General features: G+C 39.6%; 1 protein-coding gene across 6 annotated transcripts in view; it reads left to right on the forward strand.

Moving 5' to 3' along the window:
- Positions 1–14,837, forward strand: part of axin1 (axin 1) — a 393,099-nt gene that overhangs the window by 356,006 nt on the left and 22,256 nt on the right. For all 6 annotated transcript variants that reach the window (XM_069906859.1, XM_069906860.1, XM_069906858.1 and 3 more), the window contains 2 exons: positions 7,009–7,146; positions 12,761–13,308. In XM_069906859.1, coding sequence (XP_069762960.1) covers positions 7,009–7,146; positions 12,761–13,308 — 686 coding nt within the window. The remainder of the gene's footprint in view (positions 1–7,008; positions 7,147–12,760; positions 13,309–14,837) is intronic.

Raw genomic sequence — 14,837 nt, forward strand, 5'->3', positions numbered from 1 at the left:
TGTCAGGGCTGAGTATTCTTTCAACTTAATTTACTGGCTGATTAAAAAGAATTAGGCAGGCAAAATAGAAATGTAGAAACATAGAAGATAGGAGCAGGAGTAGGTCATTCGACCCTTCGAGTCTGCTCCGCCATTCAACGAGATCATGGCTGATCTTAAAGTTCAGTACCCCGTCCCCGCCTTCTCTCCGTAACCTTTAATACCCTTATACTGAAGAAATAGATCTAATTCCCTCTTAAATAGATTTAATGAACCTGCCTCTACTGCCCTCTGTGGCAATGAATTCCACAGATTCACCACCCTCTGGGTCAAGAAATTCCTCCTCATCTCAGTCCTAAATGGTTTGCCTATTATCCTCAAACCATGGCTCCGGGCCATGTTGAGGAAGGCCTTTTTAGGAAACTTGTATTTCTTAGATTTATTGTCAGACTACATACATGACATCACATACCACCCTGAGATTCTTTTTCCTGTGAGCCAGGCAGAATTACTACTTAGCACAAAAAAACTGTACACAATCTACACATGTAAACAAACTGCAATACAGAAGATAAAACAAAATGGAAAAGTCAGAGCTCTTTTAAGTCCCTGATTTACTTTATTGTTGAGGAGTCTTATGGGGAAGGGGTAGCAGTTGTTCCTGAACCTAGTCATGTGAGTCTTGTGGCACCTCTATCTCTTTCCTGATGGTAGCAGCAAGAATCGAGCATGTGCTAGGTGGTATGGACCCTTGATAATTGCTACTACTGTCCGACATGTAGATGTTCCGCACGCCATCAACATGATCAATGAGACCTCTTGCTGAAGTAGCCAAGATAATATTCAGGTCAATTAAAAAATGTCCAGGTTACTCTTTCAAGTTGCAGTTGTAGTATTACATTTTTGGCACTTGCAAATAATTCTCGACTTGGTTAAAATTTGTTCTCTTGTACTGAAGGACACAATCCTAGTATCCAACACAGGCAGAAATTAAAGGATGATGAAAAGAGATTGTGTGGCATCCTATCTGATCTACACAGTTAAGGTGAACTAAGTATTTTTCCTTATTTGAAGTTGATTCGATACATTTCACATGATATTAATGGAGTGGTTCATCGCTACAAACAGTTGGTAAATTGACATTTAATCCTCAAGTACAATATTCTGTTTCTGAAGATTATATAATGATTGTGTCCTATTTGAATATAATGTTACCAAGATGAATGGATTGGAACTTTTATCAATGAATAAAAGCTCCATTCAAGGTTGGTGGATGTTCTGTTTGCAGCCATACTCAGGAATGTTAGAAACATTTAATATGTAAAATCTCAGACTTGCCACTTCTCTTGTTTTAATATACTCTGAAATGTTTGCATTACCACCCCAAAGAGTGAATCAGAATCTGTCATGAACAAGTCATGAAATTTGGTGTTTTGTGACAGCATCCTAATGGAAACATTCATATTATAGCCATCTTTTTAATATGAATATATATAAAGAAAAATATTAGTACACGAAAAGTAAGGCAGTGGTAAAGGTTCATTGATTATTCCAAAATCTGATGGCAGTGGGGAAGAAGTATCCTTGTGCCATTGAGTGTTCGTCTTTAGACTCCTGTACCTTTTATCTAATGGTGGTAGAGTGAAGAGGGCATGGCCTGGATGGTGGGGGTCTTTGAGACTGGAGGACTTGTGTAGCTGTCCTTGATGAAGTGTCTGTGATGTTGCAGGCCGAGTTAACAGCCCTTGTTTATTCTTGTCCCGAGAGTTGGCACCTCCAGACAGGGCAGTGATGCAGCCAGCCAAAATGATTTCCATGATACGCCTACAGGTATACTATAGTTTACTATAGTCTTTGATGAAATACCATATCTTATCTCCTCAGACATCTCAAAGTATAGCTGCTGTTGAGCCACCTTTGTGATTGCATCAACGTGGATGCTCCAGGACAGATCCTTGGAGATGATCACACCCAAGAATCGAAGTTCTTGACCCTCTCCACTATTATGCCCTCTAAGGACTGGGTCGTGTTCCCCTGACTTCCTCCTGAAGTCCACAATAATCTCCTTGGTTTTGTTGACGTTGAGCGCAAGGTTGTTGTCGTTACACCATTCAATGAGCTGATCTATCTCCCTCCTGTTCGCTTCCTCATTGTTATTTGTGATTCTGCCGACAATTGGTGTCATCGGCAAACATGCAGATCGCATTGGAATTGTTTGGCTTTTTAATCTGCTTTGGAGAAGCTATTGACAATTTGCATTTAGTTTTTTGTGTGCTGGTTGCAGAACAAACACCACACCAACTTCAGAGCAAACCACTGAATTTGGAAGAAATTGTTCTGATGTAAGATAGTTTTGCAGTGGGTTAATCAGATTGGGTTTAATTCCATCAGTACAGTCAGAAATTCCTTACCAAAAACAGCTTGGGTTCTCAAATGCTCCATTCTGTTCACATCCAATATGGCAAAAGTAAATCCGCCATCAAGCTAATCTTATTAAGGGTTAGCTTTGGTTTTAAATTAGATTATTTTCATCCTCGAGCTGCACAGGACCTGGTTTTTAGCTTTGATCATTTGGCTGTGAATAGATTCATGGATAGGCCAGTGGCTGTTCCCAGCTGCACAGGACTGTTCATTAACATGACTTTTTTCACTGCATGGTCGCTGCAGAGAAGTCGAGATTGATCAGCCCAAACTTAAAATTTTGGATCCCCTCTCCTTTTTAAGAAGAAGAAAAGTGGTGGTTTTGGACTTTTTAAAGTCTAAAAATAAGATGTTTCTAAATAGGGCAACTTATTTTGACTTCATTGTTCAACAATAAAATGTTATAAATTTTACTGAATATAGGTTACAAGCATATTGGCATTTTAAACATGCTTTGAAGATATCTTGGAATACTGGCACAAAAGCTGAGCAAGGAGGTATAAAAAAAAATCTATTTTAAAATTAAGACATGAAGCAAGAACCTGATTTTCATCCTCAATGTGTGATATCATTATAGCCTGGAAGTGTTATGTGGAAAGTCATCAAAGTAAACTATTGGAGAAAAAAAACTTGAATTTTGTGGAATGAACAATGCTATGGATTTGGGGTAATGCATGTTTGGGGACAGTTTAAGGGAGTTCATGGGTAATTTCAAAGTTCCATCTTTTATTCAACTACTTTTTTCCCCCCATGGTATACATGGTAAATTTTGAAGTTCAGCTATCATAAAGTTATTTTATTTCCTTAAATTGCTTTAATTTAAAAAAAAAACCCAATATATTTTGAAAGAAATATTGCCCAGTTCAAATTCTGATTCGATCCAATGCATTTGTCAACCATCTAGAACAATACAGCACAGAAACAGGGCCTTCTTGTCCACACCAAACTATTATTCTTCTCAGTCTCACTGACGTGCACCCTGACCATAGCCCTCCCATCCATGTACCTGTCTAAATTCTTTTAAAATTAAAATTGAGCCCACATTAACCACTTCAGCTGGTAGCTCAGTCCACATTCTCAGCTTTGTGTGACAAAGTTCCCTCTAAATGTTTCCCCTTTCACCATTAACTAATGTCCTCTGGTTTGTATCTCACCTTTTCTCCGTGGAAAAGCCTACCTACGTTTACTGTCTATCCTCCTCATAATTTTAAATACTTCTATCAAACCTTCCCTCATTCTTCTACACTCCAGGAAATAAAGTCCTAAGCTCAGTTCCTAAAGTCTGAGCAACATCCCAATAAATCTCTGCACTCTTTCTATCTCATTGATATCTTTCCTGTAGTTGGTGATCAAAACTGCAAACAAGACTCCAAATTTAGCATTACCAATGTCTTGTACAACTTTACCATAACATCCCAACTCCAATACTCAAAACTTTGATTTATGAAGGCCAATATGCCAAAAACTCTCTTTACAAGCCTCTCTACCTATTTTCAGGGAATTGTGTATCTGTATTCCCAGATCCCTCTGTTCTACCACACTCCTTAGTGCCCTACCATTTGCCATGTATGTCCTTTCTTGGTTTGTCCTTCCAAAATCCAACACCTCACACTTGTCTGCATTAAATTCCATCTGCTGTTTTTCAGCCCATTTTTCCTGCTGATCCAGAACCCTCTGCAAGCTTTGAAAGCCTTCCTCCCTGTCCACAACACTCCATTCTTTGTCACCTTCAAATTTGCTGATAATGTGGTAAAACATTATCATCCCCAGATCATTGATTATAGATGGCAAACAACAGTGGTCCCACCATTGATCCTTGAGGCACACCACTAGTCACAGGACTCCAGTCTGAGAAGCAGTCATCCACCACTACTCTCTGGCTTCTCCCATCCAGCCATTATCATATTTGGTTTGTCACTTTACCATGAATACTGAAGGTCTGAACCTTCCTGACTAATTTTCCATGTGGGACCTTGTCAAAGGCCTCACTAAAGTCCATGTGGACAACATCCACAGCCTTTCCTGATAACTTCCTCAAAAAGCTCTACAAGATTGATTAAATATGTCCTATCATGCACAAAGCCTATCCCTAATCCCTAATAGTTTCTGATTATCCAAATAATTGTATATCTGATCTCTTAGAACATGTTTCAATAATTTACCTAATACTGAGATCAGGCTCACTGGCCTATAAATTCCAAGGTTACTTTTGGAGCTTTTTTTAAACAATGGAACAAAGTGAGCTACCCTCCAATCTTTGGGCACCACACCTGTGGGCTAAGTACATTTTAAATATTTCTGCCAGAGTTCCTGCAATTTCTACACTAGCCTCCCTCAAGGTCCAAGGAAATATCTTGTCAGGCCCTGGAGATTTATCCACCCTTATTTGCTTTAAGACATCAAGCACTGGCCCTTTCCATTGAACAGAGTAACATGACAAATCTGCAGAAGTATGCCCTTTGGGGTCTCAAACCTGTCCCTTGCCACTAAAGAGATTGTGGCCAATCTGACACGGGCTTCACCTCTTCTATGCCAATTTCTGTCGCTCTCTGTTCCCTGAACTTTGAGATATTTATCTACATCCTCTAAATACCAGTCTCCAGTAACTTCCAAGATAGAGAATTCCAAAGATTTGCTGTCATCCATCTGCAGAAGTTCTACATGCATCAGTTTTAAATGACCACTCCCATTATCTTGCCACTACAGCATTTTTGTGGTGACTTTAAAATGCTTCTTTAAGGTCTTGTATGTTTAATAAGATCACTCCTTTCTCTTGCAACTTCAAAGAATACAGACCCAATTTATTTACCTATTTATGAAAGGCCAATCTTCCTGTCCTAGGAATTGACCTATAGTGAATGTCTCCTGGATCTTAAATAAGGGGAAACAAAACTGCCTGGTTTTCCAGGTATGGCATCATGAACAGAATTAGAACAATACTTGTCTGCATTCAAAAGTAAAACCCTCTTGTCATAAAGTCCAATTTGCCATCTCAACTACTTGTTGCACCTACCTGCCATTTTTTGCTTTGCACAATGTTACAATCCCTCTACTCTCCCTACATCTGGAATCTCTCTCCACTTGGATAAACTGCCTTTGATTCCATATTGAAGTGCGTGACACTGTTGTCCCGTATTAAACTCAATCTGCCAAATTTCTTCTCCCTCCATTAAATTAACCTATCTATATCCTCCACAGAGTCCAAATTTCCTCATTGTAACGTGCCCTCTAACATTTCAAGTGTTTATAGTGAACTGAGACACTTGCACTCTGTCCTCATCTCCAGGTCATTAATATAAATAGTCAATAATTGAGGGAAAAGAACTGATTCTTGGGACACTGCGAGTCATGCCCTTCCAGCCTGGAAGACATTTATTTGGACTCTTGTCTTCTGTGTTGACCTGCCTACAATCCATGCTGATACACTTCCCCTGACACCTTGAATTCTTGTCCTGTGCCCCTAGCCTTTTAAGTGCTTTGTCAAAGGCAATGCAATAGTTCTGCTCCATCAACTTTGCTTATGACATCCTCCTAGAATTCAAGTAAATTTCTGAAATGTTTCATGAAACCACTTTGATTTAGTGATATGTTACTTGTCGTTTCCTGACGACCCACTCTTCCACTCCAACCAGGAAATAGTGTTCCTCTGTTTACTTGGAGAGACATCATCAAATTGTCATGGTCTAAGCTGATGACCTTATGAACAAAACTGTACCTGTCAGCTTTGATCTGGCACTAGAGTAGAGTGCCCTCGTGGAATAGAGAACCAGCAGTATATCTTGGGGTCCACCCATACCACAAGCTTTCTTACTGATATGAAACTTTAAAGGTTTCAATTTATTCAGTACATGCACCACTTTCAATAAAGAAATTGGTACTCTGTCAGGTGAATTCAATGAAATCCTTTTGTTCATCTTGCCAACAAAAATTTTCCAGTCCTACAATAGCAAAATACTTCAAATGCTGGAAGTCTAAGATAAGAACAGAAAATGATGGAAATACTCAGAAGTAATTCCAAAGAGAAATGAGTGAGCAGTGAGTGAGAAGGGGAAACTATGGCCTGATGATTCTTTAGTCGCGGCTGGGCACATTTGGTCCTTTTCAAGTGTGTACATTTTGGGGGTTCTCCATCGAAAACCGCGGTTTAGGGATTTAGGATGAAAATCACATTTGGCATCAACAGTGATTTTTAACTAATGGCCATTAATTCAAGCACAAAGTTCCAGGAAAATAGAGTCCAAATTTCATATGCATGCTTGTGGACTTTGGAGAGAATATGCTACTCCTTATTCATTTCAGCTTTGTACATTTGTTCTACATTAAATTTCATCTGATTTTTTTTCTGCTCATTTAAAATGTCTGATATTTTGATTGCTATCCTTGAATCCACTCACCTTTCTTGTTTTATATAATCTGGTTATTTGGTCATTTCTCATTAAATACTTATCTCCTTTGTTAATATCCAAGTAATAGAATTTTTAAATTTATAGTGATTGGTCAAAAAAAGCTGATTTTTGCAGCCACTATTTACTGTGTGAACAAAATATGAAGTTGTTTCACAGGTCACGTCAGTAATGACACAGGCTTGTTTGCATTTTTTTTAAACAGCGCACGTATCGGATGCCAAAGGATATCCACGTTGAACCAGAAAAGTTTGCTGCGGCGCTCATTAGTCGGCTGGAGAGTGTACTGCGAGAACGAGAGGCAGAGGAGAAATTAGAAGAACGGCTGAAACGTGTGAGAGCGGTATGTTTGGGTGATATTTATGCAGACCATGACATGGCTTTTCAATTCAGATGTGCCTTTGGCTCTCAATATAAGAGAGAGGTTTCATTTTTTTTTAAAAAAACAGGGAACTGGATTTGCCCCTCAGTCAGTGTGTGGATTTTAAAAATGTATGTATTCGGGCATGTCACTCATTTCTTTTGCATTCTGAAATTGAAACTGCTTCTAGTTTCAGTAGTAAAACTGGCACAAACAAGACGATGTTGCCAGACTCTCAGACTTTCTGGGCTACTGGATGTTTTATACTTTTAATTTTTTTTAACGTTAGTATAAAGTCACAGTAGTATAATATCCCAGTACACGTGAAAGGGAATGCAACAAATCTCCTAGTAAGTCAAATGTCGAACATTTGAGGTTTCCAAAAACTTGAATAGCAAATTATCAGAGTTTTGTTCTGTGTAATAGAACCAACACCAATTGAAATGAAACATTCTGGAATCCTGGTTCAGGCATAACTTGGGCTGTAGATGAAGCTTGATAATAAATACCAAGACAGGGGTGTGAGTTCAACAGATTGGAAGAAGTATGGATAAAACAAAAGGGAATGAGAGCACAAGAGAGATTCCTAAAGTCTCCAGAGTAAAATGATTAAGACCAATTTAGAAAGGGATAAGAATTTAACCTCTGGCAACATGGAGACTAATGAGAAGCGTGCTGAAGGTGTTGTATTTAAAATCATGCCGTGTACAAAATAAGATTGATGAACTTAAAGTATGGTGAGCAATTGGCTGGTACGATGGTGTGATCAAAAGTCATGGATGAAAGGGAACCATAGCTAGGAGCTAAACAGTCAAGGAGCCACATGTTATCGAAAAGACAGGTGGACAGAGGGATAGGTTGGTACTGGTTTAAAAAAACAAGAAATCAAATCCTGAACAAAAATAGGATCAGAAAAGTTAAAGCACAAGGATACATACAGACCCAATAGTCACCAGGATGTAGGGTACATATTGCAATGAGAGTTAGAGAAGGCATGTAAGAAAGGATTTTAATATACAGTATGCTGGGAAAATCGGATTGGCACTGGATCCTGAGAAGGAATTTATAGAATGCCTATGAGTTAGCAAGGTTGGAGGTTTTGTGGATAGTGTCGAAGGTTGTTGGAGGTTACAGCAGGATCTAGACAGGATATAAATTTGTGCAGAAAATTGGAGATGGTTCCAATCCAGTAAGGTATGAAGTAATACACTTTGGAAGATTGAACCTAAAGGTGGAGTACATGGTTAATGGCAGGATTCTTAGATGTGTGGAGGAACAGAGGGATCTTGTGGTTCAAGTCACAGATCCAGCAAGGTTGCCATACAAGCTGGAGTGGTTAAGAAGGCATATGGTGTGCTGACTTCATGATTCAGGATTGAGTTCAAGAGCCATGAAGTAATGTTGCAACTTTATAAAACTTTGATTGGACTACATTTAGATTATTGTGTTCATTTCTGATTGTCTCATTGTTAGAAGGATATGGAAGCATTGTACAGGGAAGAGAGAAGATTTACCAGAATGCTACCTGGATTAGAGAACATGTCGTATGAAGAAAGGTTGTGAAATTGGGTTTTTTCTTTGGGACAACAGAGGATGAGAGGCAACCTCATAGATTAAATTAATTTGATAAGATTATGAAAAGCACATGTAGAATGGTTATCAAACACCTTTTTCCCAGGTCACCATTGGCCAATGCCAGGGGACATCTGTTTCAGGTTAGGAAAGTTTCGGGGTGATGTTATGGGCATTTTTTTTAACATAGTGGTGAGAACCTGGAATGCATTGCCAGGGGGATGATACTATAGGACATTTAAAAGCCTCCTCTACAGGCACATGGAAGAAAACTGGAATGTTATGGGCTGTGAGCTAAAGGCTTAGATAATGTAGAGTAGGCTTGTATAGGTCAGCACAACATCTTGGACTACAGGGCCTGTACTGCTCTACGAGATGTCCTATTAGAATAGTGTGTGGTCGAGCCCAGTAGGGAAAAGGCAATTCTGGGTTTGGTGTTGTGCAACAAATCATAATTGATAGGGGAGGTCAAGCCAAAGGAACAGTTAGGTGGAAGTGATCATAAAATAATAGAACCCTGCAATTTGAGATAGAGATAATAACATCAGGTGTATTTGTATTACAGTTGAGTAAAGGTAACTACAGAGGTATGAGGGGAACCAACCAAATTTGATTGCAAAGGGACCAAAACAAAAAGTGACAGTAGAGCAGTGATGGGAGGAATTTCTGGGAATAATTCAGAAGATCAGAATTTATTGTTATGAAAATCAGTGTTTTGGGGCAGTATCATAGTGTAGACATTCATTTAACCATCTTATGACGTTACTTTTATATTTTTTTTATTTATAGTAGACCACTTGTAAGGCATGTCTATAGTTCATTGATAATTCAAGAATCTCATAGCAGTGGGAAAATGGTCCTTGTGCCATTGAGTGCTCATCTTTGGGCTCCTGTACCTTTTTCTCGATGGTAGCAGAGTGAAGAGGGCATGGCCTGGGTTGGTGGGGGCCTTTGAGGATAAAGGTTACTTTTTTAAGACACTGCTTCATTTAGATGTCCTCGATGAAGTGAAGTCTGGTGCCTGTGATCTGGAGTTCATTCTTGTCCTGAGCATTGGCACCTCCATACCAGGCAGTGATGCAGCCAGCCAAAATGCTCTCCACGGTCCACCTGTAGAAGTCTTTGGTGACGGACCAAATCTCCTCTGACACCTCACAAAGTATAGCCTCGAGCGAGCCACCCTTCTGTTTGCTTCAACGTGGAGGCCCCAGGCCCAAGAATTTGAAGTTCTTGACCCTCTCCACTGCTGAGCTCTCGATGAGCACTGGGTCTTGTTCCCCTGACTTCCTCCTGAGGTCCACAATCATCTCCTTGGTTTTGTTGACGTGTGCAAGTTTGTTGTTACACCAATCAATGAGTTGATCCACCTCCCTCCTATAGGCTTCCTCATTGCTGTCTATGATTGTGGTGTCTTTGGCAAACTTGGAGATGGCATTGGAATTGTGCCTGGCCACAATCATGGGTGTATGAGTAGAGCAATGGGCTAAGCACGCATCCCTGGGGTGCAGGGTAGGAGAGAATATGCACATTATTCTGCTGAGATAGATGAGAGAGGGAAGTTGAGGAATTATAAACCCATTGGTCTAATATTACAGGGGAAAAAAAAATTAGGATTAAGTGAAAGAATACCTTGATTTTCAGTTGATTAGAATGAGCCAGCATACATTTGTAAAGTGTTGCTTCAACTTGGAGAATTTGAAACAGTACAAATGTTTTTAAGTTAATATTCTGGACAGGGAATGTCAAAAGATGTTTTCAATATGGTCTATGGGCCTCCAGAAGTTATTTGATTAAAGCCCCTTATATTCATTAAATTTTGCATGATTGGACATTAGTTGAGCAGCAGAGTGCAGAGGAGTGATGGTAACTTGCATAAACAGTTCAAGGTTAATGGCCTTGTCTATGCAAGTGCTTGTAATTATGGTCACTTATAAATATAACAAGTCAAAATCAATTTGACTTTTTTGATTACTTTCCATATCTGCCCATTTCAATGTCACTATTGTACCTGGATTTCTGTCTTTCTGGACCGTTTCCATATATTCATTATGTTGATGGAAACTGAATTGCAAACCATCTTAGCCTGAGTAGGATGAATGAGAGTTTAATTTTGGTCAGAGATATGAGCAGAAAAATAGAGTAGGCAGTCCCATTCAGTACTGGGGAAGGGGAGCCACAATGAGATGGTGGCTAAGATCATTCTTGGAGTTGCCTGTGCCTTGTGTTTATCTCCTATGTAAGCTTCCCAGCCAAGCTAAAAAAAAACCTTTGTGGCCTCTTGGTTCTAAGCAGTCAAAGCTTCGCTGCTTTGGTAATCCCACAAAGCAGAATGATGAAACAACAAATATCCAGACAGCAGACTGATGCTAATATCTGAAGCAGAGCACAGTCGGCTGGAGAGACTCGGTGGGTTGAATAGCTTCAATGGGTTTGTCGACCATTCTTTTACTCCCTCTGATGCTACTAGACCTGCTAAGTCCCTTCAGCAGATTGTTGTGTAGCCATAACAGCAGCTAACCCTCAGGCAACCAAGTCCAGGACCCTGTCCGTGCATTGCCCCAATGGCATTTTGAGAGCTCAAGCTGTCAGCCTTTTCAGTTATATGTCAAATGTCTCATGAGACCATCCTAAATGAAAGATTTAATCCAAACACCAAATATTAGAAGTTTAAAAAAAAACTTGAAAGCATACTTACTTGATAAGTCAAATGAATGTTGCAAAACAGTACTCATTGTTAAATGCTTTTCGGTCGGTTTTTTTTGTTGATTTGTGGTTGCAGATGTTCTATCCCTGTCAAAACTAATTCAGTAGTGCCACCTTCAGGCTGATGACTGAAATTGTGCCACTTGTTCAGTCGTGTAATTCTGTACTTGTGGAAATATGGAAAATCTGTCTATGCTTGAAAGCTTATTTAATTATTGGACAATTTAATTATTTTATTGTGCATATTACAGATTCAATTGCAACATTCTGTTCTAGATTTGCAGGAAATAGAGCAGCAGCAACACCAGAAATAGATACCAATACCATCTAACCACATGGCACATCATTTCCCACTGCCATTGTACAAGGTGGAATTAGTCCCAGGTGAAAGAGCAGTGCAGGAGGGCATGCCAGGAGAAGAGTAGACCCATGCCTAAAATGAGGAGCTGACTGGTTGAAGCTGCAGTAGTGCACAAAGAGTGGGCGCGCAGCTCTGAAATCCTGTGGCATCCAGAAATGAACGGTGGTGGCCAACTAGATTAAAGGGAAGAGGAGCCTTCCAGAGTATCCTCATCTTTTGAAAGTTTGCATTGAGTATTAAAGATGAGGCTGAAGGAGTCCCAGATGTGTTCAGCTGGATATTCTAAGTTGACGGTCCCTTGCAGCTTCTTCCTGAGGTTCTTGATTATCTGCTTGATTTGAATATTGTCCAAGTTTGTGCTTCAATTTTGTTTGTATTTTTAAAATTTAAATGTATTACCAAATAAATAAATGTATTATTTATTTGAGTATCTAGAAGTCTGAAGTACATTTGATCAAGATCAAAAGAAAATTTTGCAATTTAGTGTCCACCTCCAGCAGTTAGAATAATAGCTATGCTCCCACTCTTTATTTCACTCCATTCATATAAGAAAATGATGCTTCAGCAACTTTAAAAATTTGTTCTTATTGTACAAAGTTTCCATTGGTATTGGTGGCCATATCAATTATTGTTTAGGATCCTGCTGTCTCAGGATGGGGAACTGTAACTTTATCCCTCGATTACATTTTTGTACTTGAAAGTTTTGTTGGTTTTAGAGTTGGCAGGAGTTGTGTGGAACATTTTTATCCATTTGCTTTTATTTTCTATTCCATGCTAGCTTGAAATAATTAAATGTGGATCTCCGTGTGGATCAAAACTATCTTTATGAAATGAAAAGATGAGAAAATACTGTTAATGGGGAGTCTCAGCAGTTGACTTGAAAACAATCACTCAAGCAATACATAAACACAAATGAGCATCGAGATCTTGCATAAAATTAATCCTGAGATTTATTTGCAGGAGGAAGAAGGAGAGGATGCAGATGTTTCATCCGGTCCCTCTGTTACCCACAAACTGCCATCTGCCCAGACTATGCATCACTTCAACGCTCGTCATTCTGAGATGGGCTGCAGTGGATTGCAAATGCATGATGCCCATGAGGAGAATCCAGAATCTATCCTTGATGAGCACGTCCAGCGCGTGATGAAGACTCCTGGTTGCCAGTCTCCAGGACCTGGACGACATTCTCCAAAGTCCCGCTCTCCTGACGGCTTATCCAGTGGAAAGGCAGCAGGTTTAACTGGAACCTTGCTCCCTTCAGGTCATAAACATGTATCCAAGACTGGCGTGAAAGTTGAGGCTCCCAATATGTACCATCACAAACATGTTTACCACCACATCCATCATTACAATGGGTTGAAACCAAAAGAACAGATTGAGGCAGAAGCCACACAAAGGGTCCAGAGTAACTTCTGGAGTGCTGAACCACACCACTATGCAACAAAATCTCGGAATTATGCTGAAAGCACAAGCATGGTACCTAATCCGGTGGAATCTTTGAATTATGGGTAAGTGAAATCATGTTTTCCGGTGCATTTTGTCCACGTGTTGCAATGCTCAATTTCTGCATTTACCGAACAATTAACTCAGTTACTGCATACAGTTATCCAACCAGCTTTGAAAAGTTTTCTGTTGGACTTGCTGCCTTTCTTTGAGGAAAGCCATGAGTATGTTGCTGCTGGTATGAGTACTACATTAAAGGGAAAGGAGGATATGTAGCTCTAAATTTTCCAACTAAGCATCTAAAATAAATGTGAACCAGATTGACAAGGTTAGTTCCAGGGATGGCGGGGTTGACATATGCTGAAAGGCTAGAAAAACTGGACTTGTATCCGATGGAGTTTAGAAGGATGAAGGGGGACATGATTGAGGTTTACAAAATCATCAGGGGGATAGACAGGGTGAAGTCGGATTACTTGTTCCCAATGATGGTGGAGACGAGGACTAGAGGGTATTAAGAATACAGGGTAGGCCCTTTAGGACGGAGATGAGAAAACATTTTTTTACCCAGAGAAGTGTGAATCTGTGGAATGCTCTGCCACAGAGGGTGGTAGAGGCAGATTCGCTGATTATGTTCAAAAGAGGGTTAGATAAGACTCTAGTGGACAAAGGAGTTGAGGGTTATGGGGATAAGGCTAGAAAGGGGTACTGATAGTAGTGATCAGCCATGATCTGTAAAATGGCGGTGCTGGCTCGACGGGCCGAAGGGCCTACTCCAGCTCCTATTGTCTGTTGTCTATTGTCTAACATTGGATACATTCTGACTTGGGTGCACAGGTGCTTGCCTGTCACATGAGAGTATTTTTGAAAATGGAATATAAAGGAGAAAAGTTAGAAAATAGTTAACACTGCACAAGGTAGGAAAGAGTGATGCTTGTGTTCAAGTTGTGCAAAGTTGACCGTATTTGAAATCCAATTGGTCTCCCTCTCCTCACCAGCACTCTCAAAAAAAAAATTTAAATTCCATGTATATGAAGAGGGTACTGTAACCATTGCAACTATTTTCATGGCCATTATTGATTTCTGCTATTCTGTTGTGCACCTATTTATATTGAGAACAGAATTTCATTTTTTTTCCCCCCTCCCCAGGAATTGGTAACTTAATAAGAGCTTTATTTTGTTCACGTGTTCTGTCTACAGCTTAGAAAAGAACTATGTCTTTCACGTCTTTACCCTTTTCTATGCCTAATATCTTTAATTTTTTTTTGTATTTGCCTACCCAGTTATCCTTGCCAATTTACTATCAGTACCTAGTGTAGAATAATTTAATCCAATTTTAGATTTATCATAACTTAAGATGCCTTTTGGCACATTGAGCCTGCACCAACTACTAGCAGATCAATTTTTATCAGTCCTATTTCTTTGTCCTTTCCATAGCTCTGCAAATTATTTTAAATCCCTTTTAAAAGTCCTGATTTTTTTTAACCACCCCTGCAAGCAAATGTGCACATACATCTTTAAATCTGGACCCAATTCTTGAACTATCCACGATTGAAACAGCTTCCTTCTGTTCCAGTCGAAAGCAGTTATGCTCTTG

This window comes from Narcine bancroftii, chromosome 12 (genome assembly GCF_036971445.1).
Source record: "Narcine bancroftii isolate sNarBan1 chromosome 12, sNarBan1.hap1, whole genome shotgun sequence".
In the NCBI taxonomy this organism is placed as follows: Eukaryota; Metazoa; Chordata; class Chondrichthyes; order Torpediniformes; family Narcinidae; genus Narcine; species Narcine bancroftii.